Here is a 12,332-nt window from a genome sequence, read left to right as displayed (position 1 = left end):
TTCTAACAGACTGTTATAAGCTGTGCAGTTATTTACTGCTATCTTTAAACTGGTGGGGATGTGTTTGTATTTGGGGATACAAATGTATTTCCAATAATTCATTGGTAGCTGCAAGCTGATTGTCAGGAGGAGCGTGGCCCTCCAATAGTAAGGTCTGGTTCAAAACTAGTGCTTTTTGTAGATTTGGTCAACAGCCTCATTTGAAGTAAATCCTCTCTTTCCATCCTCTTAGTTGAAAAATTTCAAGTTTCTTATAAGGTCTGGCATATTTGCTCCATGTTCCTTTGAAACATAAGGCCTAAGTGCAAGTTTTTCTATTCTTTTATTTATAAAGAATAGAAATTAAATTAAGAATTTTTCTTCCATTTGTGATACCTTGAGCAATACGTTTCTTTGACTCCATCTGCCCTACCATGGTAGGTCCATGTGTTAGGTACAAGCTCACTGTTTTTGTTTTGCCTAATTTGTGGCTTTTTGTTTTACTGTTGCAAAGCTTTTGGACAACTATGAATACTGTGTTTCTGAAAAAGCTCCTATCTGTTATCTTCCAGTCTGTTTGGGAAACAGATTATTCTCTTTTTTCTAACTATGGTGTAATACACACCAACAACGTGGCTTTGCCTTCTCTGGAATAAATTGGCGGAGTGGAGAGAAACACTGGGAGGAGTGCAGAAGGGAAGTTCAGAATTTCTTATTTTCAGTTGTAAGGTTTTGTGATTCACATACATTTAGTTTTATAACAAAGCTGCATAATATTTTATCCAGTATTAATGCTGTGGTAAAATTCTGCTTTGTAGTTATGGTGCCCATACCTTTTCTAAATACAATCAGGTCCTGAAGGTAGATTTGCCACTCCAAAGAGAAACAGTGGAAAAAAATATTCAAATACAGTATGACACACAGTTTCACCTATTGTGTCAGCAAGCTGATAATTACATACAGCTCTTTTTTTCAATCTAGCCTTAGGTGTGTCACTCTTTTACTTAAAGAGTCATACTTCTAGCCACAAGCAAATTGTTGCTGCCCTTAAAAAATGCAGAACTCAGCATCTTGAAATAAAGTACATGATATCCATTGTGAGCTGAATTACACAGCAAAAACATCTGTCTGAAAGAGAATGCAAACTATCAGATTCGTAAGGAAAAAAACAGCAACAACAAAACAATAAATTGTGTACCTGAAAAGACGACTTACTACCTCCTTCAAAAGGTGAAATGTGCAGCTGAGATCCTGAACTGTTTGCTTTGTCATGGGGATAGAAATTGTGAGTAGCTTGTCCCTTGCTCATGGTCTTTAACACTGCTGGAAGAACCCAGGTAATGCAGGGCTTGGAACAGGAGCAGGTGGCTGCTCAGGAGGAGCACCCAGCTCAAAAGGCTGTGTGGTTGTTGTAGCAGAGTAAGGGCACAGAAAATCTGCTGGTAACCAGGTGTTGAGTGGGTGTGATAGCTGAGCAGTGATCTGATTCATGTTTCATGTCATGTTAGTGTATCTTGTCAGGAAACTCACTCCAATACTGAAATACTCAAGTCTTGCCCTGTGCCCTATTCAGACCATGGTATGGCAGTTACAGAATAAAACACTGGCAATTCAGTGGTGCTTTCTTTTTTTCCTTGTCTTGTCAGCTATAGGATTGTGTAATAGAAAGCCATTGTTTTCTGTAGTCAGGGAAAGTAAATATTCAACTAGAGAAAAAAATCACCTTGAAGTGCATAGAAATCCTATTTTTTAATAAAATTGTGATGAGACTTTGAAATAAGTATCCTATTCAGTGGTAGGTGTTTCTTCTCTGCTTTCTTATGAATGTTCTGTTCTTAAGTTAGAAATGTAGACTGCTACAGATCATAGATCAGCTTTCTTCCTTCCTGACCTTACCACTCAAGGAAAAAAAAAATACAGAGAGAACACTTATTAAAACACTTGCCTGAGAATTTTTATTTTCTGTGCATGTTAGTGTTTTTCTTTATCCACACTTCAACAAGATACACTTAACATTATTATTATTATTTTTTTTTAAGTCCTGTTAAACTGGTTTCTAAAACTTTTCCTGATCTATTGAAACTCCAGGACTACAAGAAGAAAGTTCTTGGCAGAGTAGATGAAATTTCACTTTTTAAGTGAAGTGAGGATCAGCTTACTACATTTTGAAACACATGCACTGAAGTTGCTATTCAGATGTATTTTTATAAAAGCATTGCTTGATTGTTATTCTTTTTCCTCTCCCAGTCTGCACACGCATACACCCTTTTTAAGCTTGCCTATGAGAAAAAGTGAACATAATTTAATAACTTGGAAGTACGGGTAATTTGATTCCTGTCCCTTTGGGTGTGGGAATTACTGTCTGTAAATGGCAGGTGCATGTGAAGTGGAGCTGTTTTGTTTAAAATCTAAACAAAAACTAAAGGGGAAAATATGTTTTTGCTCTATTTTATGATTGTAAATTAAATTGTTGCTACCTGTCATAAAAAAAAAGGAAAAAGCACTTTTGCTCTCTTACAAATTTTAAGTTAAATTGTTGCCACCTGTCATAATTATATGAAACTACTGCATAGTCAGAATGTAGTTTTATTTAACACTTGATGGCTTAGGTGATTGATAAACTGGTCATTATTTAAAAAGATGTAATTGTTTTGCTCTGCTCAGCAGAATACAGATAAAAGCGGTGTGTGCAATGTAGGAGTGCAGGCAGCTTTGCCTTCCCTGCGGTGGTGCGTTGTTTTTGAAGAAGGAAAGAAGGAAGGTGTGGCTACGGATAGATGATGTAGCTTGCTCCAGGGCAAGATTGTCCTGCAGAACTGGGGAAATCTGAAGCATTGCTTTGAGCTACATCTTGTATCATGATGAAATATTGAGAATAGGTTTTTCTTTCATGTATTTGAATGTTGCCTTCAGAAGAGAGTTGTGTGCCTATGTGTCTTGCACTTCTGTAAACTTATTTCCTGCAGGGGCATCAGATGCCTTTTTCTAAACAGCATTGTAATGTGCAATTCCTAAGCATTTTCTTTGTTGTTTCTTTCTACATCTTTTTACCCCAGAACCTTGGGATTGAAGTAATTAACACACTGAAGATGCCAACTTGTTTATCTCTGTGGCTCTGTTCAGCAAGAGAAACTGCGAGAGTGGCACTGGTTACTGTATTTGTCCTTCAGCTCTTCTCTTTGCCTCTCTAAGCAGGTGTTAAACCTGAGACTGGTCTGAAGGGCCTTCTCCCCTACTAGTCATAGAATCACAGAATGGCTTAGGTTGGAAGGGACTTTAAAGATCACTGAGCCCCAACCCTTTGCCATGGGTTAGGTTGCCAACCACTAGGTGAGGCTGAATATGGGACAGATCCCATATGATACTTTTTTCCTGAGCACATTCATTTGATGAACTGAAATACCTGTCTTGTCCATGGCACCAATATAGCTCTGCACGTAATCCTGGCAGAAGCAGCCACTTCTGCTTCTTCACCTCTGATGCTCCTGCAGTTGAGCTTAGCGCAGCTGCAAGGTGATAAAGTGAATGGGATAGCTGCTCTAGTTTTGAAAAAACAAGCAAGCAACAAAACAACATCTAGCACAAGAAAAACTAATTGAGCCTAGATCTGCTTTCGTCACTCAGTTCAGCAGATAGCCCCAGCTGGGGTACTGGCACGGTGTGAAGAGGGCTGTCTGCCACAGCAGCTCTCAGCAGGCTCCTTTCCCATTCTGCTCTTGCCTCCTTTTTTTTTTTTTTTAACTGGCTGAGATTGTTCAAAACCATTTAGCTTGTGATGATTGTTATGCTTTCCCCTCCTCTAATGTTGTAGTAAGGAAGGGAGTCAGTCTTTTCCCTTTTTTGGGTTCAGGAAGGAAATTTTGTTTTTGTGCCAAGTTGGCAAGAGGTTTGAGAGTTTATTTTTCTTGCTTCCCACAGCTTCAGGGTGGTATGTTTGAATAATAGTGTATTCTCAGAGGTTAGCAGTAGTATAAACTTCTGCTTGTGACTGAAATAGCGTACCTGCTACAGGTGATAAAGCAAATTCAGATGGATTTTCTGGTACATCCGGTACTCAGAGCAGAGGGTAACCTGAGATTTGTGTTCTGATGTCCATCTCCTTGCTGCCCTCTGCTCTCTGATTCTTTCTTGTGGGGAGGAAATGAGATCAGCGCTGTGCTGGTTGTGTGCTCTGAGTGCTGGTCGCTTTCCTTGCAGCCAGCTGAGTGCCTGGGGACAGGGAAAGGACCAGGGGAAAAAAGCAAGGATTATCAATCGACTGACGGAACTGCAACTTGCTTTTAAAAATCCTTTTGTGTTCTTATTGTACCCTCAGCAGCTGCTCGTTGTGCTTACAGGCTAAATATATCCCAGTGAACTACAAAAGCGTTTCATAGAGACTGCAAGATGCAAAACCATGCTTTGCCCTACCTGTTAGCAGTCAGGTGTGGTACGCTTCAGACAAGTCAAGACATGACTCTTTACCTAGCTTAAAAAAAAATCCCACTTTGTTTGACATAAACAGTTTCTTTATGTTAGGAAATCCTGGTGGAGTATCACATAAACTCCCACGACAGAGCAGACAGGTGAAGACACCTTTAACATGTTTCATCTCAGCCACGTTGCTCTCCTTGCTAATCCGTGTGTTACAGCAGACTGTGGCTGCATTTTAAAATATGATTTAGCTCGAAACTGCTATTCATGCAGTTTGATAAGCTTGGTATACTTGGATACAATGACTGCAGTATGATTTATGATTATAACAGAAGTAGAAGAAAAAAATTAAAAAGTACAGTTTAATTATGAGCAGAAATATTGGTCAGAAACTCGTGTTGTGTATAATAACCTGAAACTGTTTTCCAGTTTATGTAGTGAACCAGATTTTAAGTCTAAATGCAAAATGTAAGGAGTGCTATTGGTTCTCCTTTTAGCATTTGTTGTTTGGAAAGACTTACATAACTTGTATAAAATTAATATGTTAATATCTAATACATATTTCCTTACGTTTGCCTCGAAGTGTCTCTTTTGGCCCCAGTCAGAGACAAAACAATGACTTAGAAGAAATTTGGTATGAGATAGCAAAGCTCTTCTGAAATTCTCTGCAACATTTAACTTATGGTGCCTCTGACATACTAAAGGCAGCACTCTGCAGTCTCATCTTTGTGGCCTGATGAGATTTTCGTGTTTGTCTTCTCAGAATACAATACGGAAACGTTGCACAACAGACAAAATGATGTTTTATCATATAGCCCAAATAATTGAAAACCTCAGACAGAAATTGGCTTCTTTTTGCTTTCCAGGATTATTCCCAACTAGTTCTTTCATTTTGAATGTTCTCTTCTGTAATTAAAAGCATATCCTTCTGAAATGTTCTCTTCTGAAGGATTGTGAAGTTTTCTGTATGCTAGGGTAGAAAATCAGCAGACATAAGAAGATGACGTTTGACCCAGCCCTCTTTCAACAGTTAGCCATGCAAGCTTCTTCCTGATGGAATGCGTCATAAACATTTGCTCTTCCAGTCACAGAAAGACCTCCTTTTGCCTCCTAGTTGCACAATGGCTCTGTGGCAGGAGAGGAGATGCTCACACAGATAGCAATAGGAAAGCGCTGACTGTCTTTAGAATAATTTTTTCGCCTCTGTAGTAAAATATTGAATTCATTGGGGTTTATTTTCCATTTCGTTCTTGCTTTCAGTCTCTTGTTTTCCTTAATGGAGATAATCGATGCTGCCCCTGTACATTCAGTTTATGCATTTCAGTGAATTTTAACAACATAGTTTTCAACACTGTAGGAAACAGATAGCCATTACCCAGGGAAGCTTGATATTATCACTTTAATTAATATCTTTATGCTAAGACAAAGCTATTTGGAATTACTTTTCAGCCGGTATTTATTTCCTGTTTTGCCTGGAGACAGTAAGTACTGTAATGAAGAGTTTCAGGGTTTGAAAGGAATAATTTTCTGCTTAAATGATCCTCCTGAAGTGATGTTTATTTGTCACTGGAGCTAATTGAATGCTGGAGGTGGATTTCTAAGGCTGCAGACTTCTTGTCTTGGGACGTATTCTCTCTTCTGTTCTGTGGCACCTTTTTAAAAGCAGTTCTCTTGAGGTAAAAGCAATTGAGCTGTGAAGGAATACCAGACTTAATGCACAAATAAATAATTCTGTACAATCACATTTCTGTATCTGCAAGTCACCCTTAAACTTTTTTTTTGCAATTTATTTTGAAGTGTCACTATTTTATTTGCGTATTGTTTTGTGGTACTTAAAGCATGTGGTCATGATTGTACAGATAGACAAAAGTTTCTGTTGTTTAACTTCTAGTTTTGCTTAAGCCTTACATAAGACTTACTGTGTATTTGGATATTGAGAAACTGTATTTCCAAGTTTAAGTTAAAAGTGCAGTGAGTCTTACTTGAGTTGTTCAATATGTCCAACTTTTAGACTCTTGCTAGATTTAAAATATAAAACTTCCTATGAAGTTAAGTGTATTTGCATACTGCTTAAAAGCTGTTCTGCTTTGGTAGAACACAAACTGGAAAGTCCACAGCAAGCTATGGAAACTAGAATGTGCGTGGTTATTTCAGCCCAAATTACAGCTTAGATGTGTATTTGTAAGAAATAAGCTCCATAGCAAAAATTGTGAGTGTTCTGCTTGGATGGTTAAGTGTTGAAATGATGGCATTGCACAACTCTTCTTATATTTTTGGTACTTACAATCAATATTTATTTCCTCAGTGCATTGGTTATTGCTGCAGTGTTTGACCGCGATGTTAACTGCAGAAGAGCTGCTTCTGTAAGTTACCAAGTTCTAACTTACGTGTTTCTGGTTGGTTGGGATTTTTGTGTGTGGTTCTTTGATTTCGTGATCTGTAGCTCTGTGTATTCACCTGAGACTCCAGTTATAAGTAAAATATATGTGAGCAAAAAAAAAAATGCTTTTTGAATCCTTAAGAAATATGGTGTGAATTTAGATTTTAAATGAAAAAATCCACGGTTGTGTATCTTGATTTAAGGCAACGATTCACAGTCTGCTGTGCTGTGGTCATGTTGGATAAGATGAAATATCTAAGAGCTACTTGGCATTTTCTAGTCAGAGTATAAAAGACAAAAAGGGTTTGTAATATGCAGCTCCTGTATCATAAGGAGGTCACCAAGATGGTAAGCTGTATGAAGACACTTTTTTCTGCTTGTTCATCCACATTACTCAATAGTTGGAGTAAGCTGAAGAACTCTAGGATAATATTTCTCTTTCAAACTCCTTTCATAGGTCTGGGAATTTTTTTAAAGAAAGAATTTCTGTTAGGCAGAGATTGCTCCCTGCTTAATAGGGCTCACACCAAAGTTTATTCTGTGAATTTTTTGTAAAAAGTAGTTAATGCTGTTGAGAAATGAAAAAAAAAATAAAATAAAAATAAAATAAAATTAAAAAAAATGCACGATTCTTAAGAGAAGGGAATTTGTGAGGAGATAGGTTATAAGTTTAGGGGAAGAAAGGAGGAGCATCTTATTTTTGAAGATCTCAGTCAGTGTGTTATACACATTGCATTTCTTTTCTTGTAAATAAAAGTAAAAAGAAAAAAAAAGTTGCCTGCTTCAACAGTTAAAGAGAAATTATTGTGCAAAATGAAAAAAAGAACCTTATGACTGTACTAACAGCTGTTCCTGTGAAGCAAACACAGGGCCAAACGTGCCTGTCCAAGCACCAGGTGTCTGCAAGAACAAACTTCCCTGTGAATGCCTTAAAAAAAAATAAATAAAAAAGGAGGGTTTCCCTGGACAGCATCCGTATTTTTGTAGCCACACCTCTGCATGATGGTTTAAGCCATTGAATGAAGCTGCAGCATAACTGCTGGTGAAGTGAGTCAGCTGCTCCACAAAGCACCTTGTCCAAATAGGTGTAAAGCAGAGAATGGAAGCTAAGGCGCTGCAGATTGCTGAGCACTGTATCACATTCTTTGCATAATGTGGGGGACAGATAACTCGAGCTGCTTCTCCCTCAGACTTCAGCTCCTGCTATAGGAACTGTACAGTTTACCATTTGCTGCTATTTAAGTCAGTTTATTCAAATAAAATCCTTAGAGAAAATCAAAAGCAGCTTAACTGAGAACTATAGAAACCATTAAGAATGCAAATAATAGAATCTTCTTCTGTATTTCAAGTGAGTACAGAGTATAACACAAATGTTTCCGTGTCACCTTCTTCTTCTGGTTTAAACCAGGCTATCAAGAACCCTGCTATTTGAGTATCTGCAATCAAAAAAAGGGTTTCTTGGTTTCTTTTTCATTAGTACATTCAGATTCAAAGCTAGTCAGAATTTGGAATTGTTTTGATGGATAGTTGTGGAAGTATTGAAAAATGTCAGAAAGTCAGGCAAGGCAGTATTCTGTGTTTTCCAGGCATTGCTACAATTTTGAAGAAAAATACCTAGGAGTGCTAATTGTTCCCAGTCACTGCATAGTTAAATACACATTTAAATAAACATGTTTTACTAGATTTTCCATTTATTACAATATGCAACGTATTATAACGTGGAGCACCAATAAACAAAATAGCATATAGAGATATTTTGAACCCTGAGGTTAGGGAGAATAAAACAAGACTGCTCTGACTGTTCTTTTGAAGCTCTGAAAACATTCTGAGCTGACTTTTGCAACTCTTCCATATGAATAATCATTATAAAGAATGATGGCATGAATAAGAGACCTTGGATAAGGCTTCGTTCTGCACTGACATGTTCAAGAAGGGGTTTTCTTTCCTTCTGCTTGGTTGATTCTCTTTAAAATCACGGCTTAGAGAATGTTTTAGTACTTAAAAACAACATTTCAAGGCAAACTGGGCACTTTCCTCAAAAGCTATTAAAATGAAATTGATAAATATTTATGATAAGGCAGAGCTAACAACTGCCTTTGTAAGTAGTGGTTAAAGATCTATGTTTTTTTAATAGAGAAACTATTCAATTGGGTATAAATTAATGAGTAAATTAGATGTTGAAAATACATCAGATGAATCCTTACCACTTCTGCCATACTTCTGTACCTGGATCTTCACCTTCATGATCATCTTTCTAAATGAGTTAGAAAATGAAATGGTGATACAATGCTGAAATTCTTTAATTCCAGTATTAAGTAAAAAAAAAACTTTGTGAAAACATTTTGTATAGTAGCTGTTCTGTTTCTCTATTGTCCATAGGCCCCCATACAGCTTTTTCCAATGATTTTGCCACAGTTTTTTAGTGCTGGGATATATTGCAAGTAGAATAAAACATTTACTGTTCTGAAACCAGAACTATTTTCTTTTTTGATCTTAACCAAAAGAAAGTCTTTATGCAGTTCATGTCAGTAATGCACCTGTATGTATCTACCTGTCTGTAGGTATTTTAAAGAAATTGTAATGAAGCAATTAAACTCTTGGGTATGGTGCATCATCCTTGCTGAAACCTTCCAGTACTGAGTAAAAGGGTCTGTGTAGTTTAAGTGGGGATCTGAAGCATATGCAAAAAGGAATAAATGATGAAGGATGACTTGAAAGGTTGTCCTTGGAAATCCTGTCTGTGGGCGTAAGTTAGTGGAAGGGTAGGGAATGGGAGGGGGAGGAAGGCATCAGAAACTGGGCTACAGAATACAATAATGAGGAAGTCTGGGGAATTGCTGCAGCTTACGTTCCGGTTCTGGAAGGCTGCCTTATGTGCTGCCCAAGGGTGTATCTGCAGATACAGAGGACAGCCCCTGCAGTGCTACCTGGGGGAATCCTACAGCCGCTAGCTCAGGGCACTGCTGCACAGATAAAGGTGGGCTCCAGAACTTGCCTAGGAGGAGGGGAAGCTGCTGAGAGCTGGCCTGGCTGGCTGTCCTGCAATGGATGTGCTGTGAGCAGCAGTTCAACTAGCCTGGGCAGGTCTGCAGGAACTGCAGTCATTATCCTAAACAGACCTAACCTCAGAAGTACAGTGGGAGACTGGCTTCATGAGGCCTTGCTTCGCTGTATTCTGGGTGCTTGCTCCATATGTAAAATAAGATATCTTGTGAGCTTAGCCTTTTGTTTTTACAGGTGGATTACCATGTGTATCATATTCACGTAGGAAATAGGGAAGCTCTCGTTTGACAAATTTCTTGTGGCGTTTTCAGAAAAAATTGGGACTTCAGCATACTCCTGCATATGAAATACATCTGTCAGGTGCAAATGCAGTCCCATCCTGGAGACTGTTTGTAGAGAAAGTGACATTGCAAAAAGAAAAGTGTTCAATAATGGTATCTTCTCTCTGAAAGGAGTTAGAATTGAGATACGTTTTTCTTCTACTTGTGATTGCATATCCTTTTGAGGAAAAATGCAGGCTTTTTTAGGAGTGAAATTTCAAGGGCTAGTAGGCGTTAATGGAGTATAGAGTAGATTTTATTCTATATGCGGTACATGTAGAGATATTAATTTGACAGTCATACTGAAATTGGTGATATTTTGAGTTTCTTCAGTGCAAAGCACAACAAATGCCCAGAAATCTTGCCTTCAGATTTTGGAACATCAGTGTTTCAACATAGTTTTGCACTATGTTTTTCCAGTAAGTGTTGTGTTCTTAATATTATTTGCCTAAAGTATTGATTGACCAAGAATCACACTGCCTACTATAATCCAGTGATGCTGAAGCAGTTGGACAAATGAGAGCCGCCTCAATTTCTGTTGTCTTCAGGAATTGACTTTCAGTTCCAGTGTGAAGCCTTGTGTCAGTGCTCAAAAGTACTCTGTGGGTGTAACTGGTTTAATAAAGTTGTGTTCTTAAACTGCTGTCGTGCAACATATGACTTTAAGAACACAGAAACAGAGAGACGCTGAAACAAAAAAGCCCTGTGGGCTTGTTCTATTAACAAAGCTTACTTTATTTGAAAAAGAAAAGCCATGGGTCATTTATATTGTTGTGTGTTTTGAATTCATCATCTGGTGTTTATCAAAAAGCAAACCTGACTCGTTTTGGTGTTTGTTCTCTGTTCCTTAGGCTGCCTTCCAGGAGAATGTTGGGAGACAGGTACGGTAACTTCCCTGCATCTTCATTCATTGGTGTGTCCTGGAGATTACTGTGAATGTGTAGTACCTCAAATCAGAATTAAACCATGGCTTCAGCGAAGTGGAGTAGAAGAATGTTACAAAATATTTATTTTCTCTGTCAGAAAACAGGCTCTTGTGGAGGTTCTCCTGAGATGTGGGTTTTATTTTAGTGTTCTGGTTTTGGAAGAAAATGAGTTTTTTGGATATTAGAACTCATTTGGAAAAATAAATCAGCACAAATAGCCATTCTACACCTTGTAAACTGCAGTGCTCTTAAAGCAGGAAAAGCACAAGTTTTGATAATTCTTTTGTTCCATTGGCTGTTTCCAGATATGGAATAGCTGAGGTGTGCTTCACAGTCTTTGCTATGGTTTGGTGGTGTAACAACAAACTAGGTTTGAGAGTCTTCAACACAAGGATGTCACAACAACACAAAGTTCTTGAGAAATCTGTTAATTTTGGGAGTACTTAAGATTGCTGAAAAAAGTACTGTGGCATGTTCCTGTGTTACACAGCTGTGTTTAAGTAGCTAAAAGGCACGAACAACTTTGATTTGCAACCTTGCTGGAGAAACAAATAGGATAAGGACTCCAATATCAGTTTTCTCATTTCTCATCAGGAATTAACAAAGCTTAAAATACAATATAGAGGAAAATAGGGTCAAAATGGTTCATTTCATGAATTCTTCTGACATAGCAAGGCATGCAGAGTTTAGAGCATGATTCAAGCAATTTTTTTCTTCTGTAAGCCGTTCTGTAAGGGATCTTTGTTGAAATGCTGTGCCTAGCTTTCCCGGATATAATTCCTGAAGATCTCTGTTATGAGCCAGCATATCATTCCTTTAAAGCTATGGTTATTAAGCAGTGTGTCCTGAAGTACTATATGCGTTTCTAGATAGAATTAGGTTAATAGCAGAGAAAGGGTGCGAGACCAGCAGGAAGAGGGTGAGTATTTTTGATGACCTGACCCAACTAGGTCTGTGATAAGTAGGAGCCAACTTGCTTCCTCTCTATAGTCTATAGTTACTCCTCTGGAGAGGTTAGGGTTAGTCATTACAAAGCAACTCCTACTCATTCCACATCATGAGGCACTGAATGAAGTAAACACCTTACTGTGCCTGCAGTTCCAGGTGAGACAGGGCTCCTAGTGCTGTAGGTTTAGAAATGCTTTCATGTAGGAACAGTTTTTAGAGTTTTTTTTTCTTATTGCTTAGCAGGTGGAGTTCAGTCTAAGTTAGTTTACAACCAAAAATTAGTGACACTGGTTGGTTGAGTTATTCGCATATTTTTAGTATTTTTTATATATTTATATATATAAATTTATATATATAAATATA

General features: G+C 37.9%; 1 protein-coding gene across 2 annotated transcripts in view; it reads left to right on the top strand.

The window, feature by feature from the left end:
* Positions 1-12,332, top strand: part of TBCD (tubulin folding cofactor D) — a 108,564-nt gene that overhangs the window by 49,216 nt on the left and 47,016 nt on the right. For both annotated transcript variants that reach the window (XM_003211411.4, XM_085240256.1), the window contains 2 exons: positions 6,698-6,755; positions 10,947-10,976. In XM_003211411.4, the coding sequence (XP_003211459.3) occupies positions 6,698-6,755; positions 10,947-10,976 (88 nt within the window). The remainder of the gene's footprint in view (positions 1-6,697; positions 6,756-10,946; positions 10,977-12,332) is intronic.

The sequence above is a fragment of the Meleagris gallopavo genome, chromosome 20 (genome assembly GCF_905368555.1).
Source record: "Meleagris gallopavo chromosome 20, MGAL_WU_HG_1.1, whole genome shotgun sequence".
In the NCBI taxonomy this organism is placed as follows: domain Eukaryota; kingdom Metazoa; phylum Chordata; class Aves; order Galliformes; family Phasianidae; genus Meleagris; species Meleagris gallopavo.
Note: the sequence above shows the minus strand (reverse complement) of the source record. Positions and strands in the feature narration are given on the sequence as shown.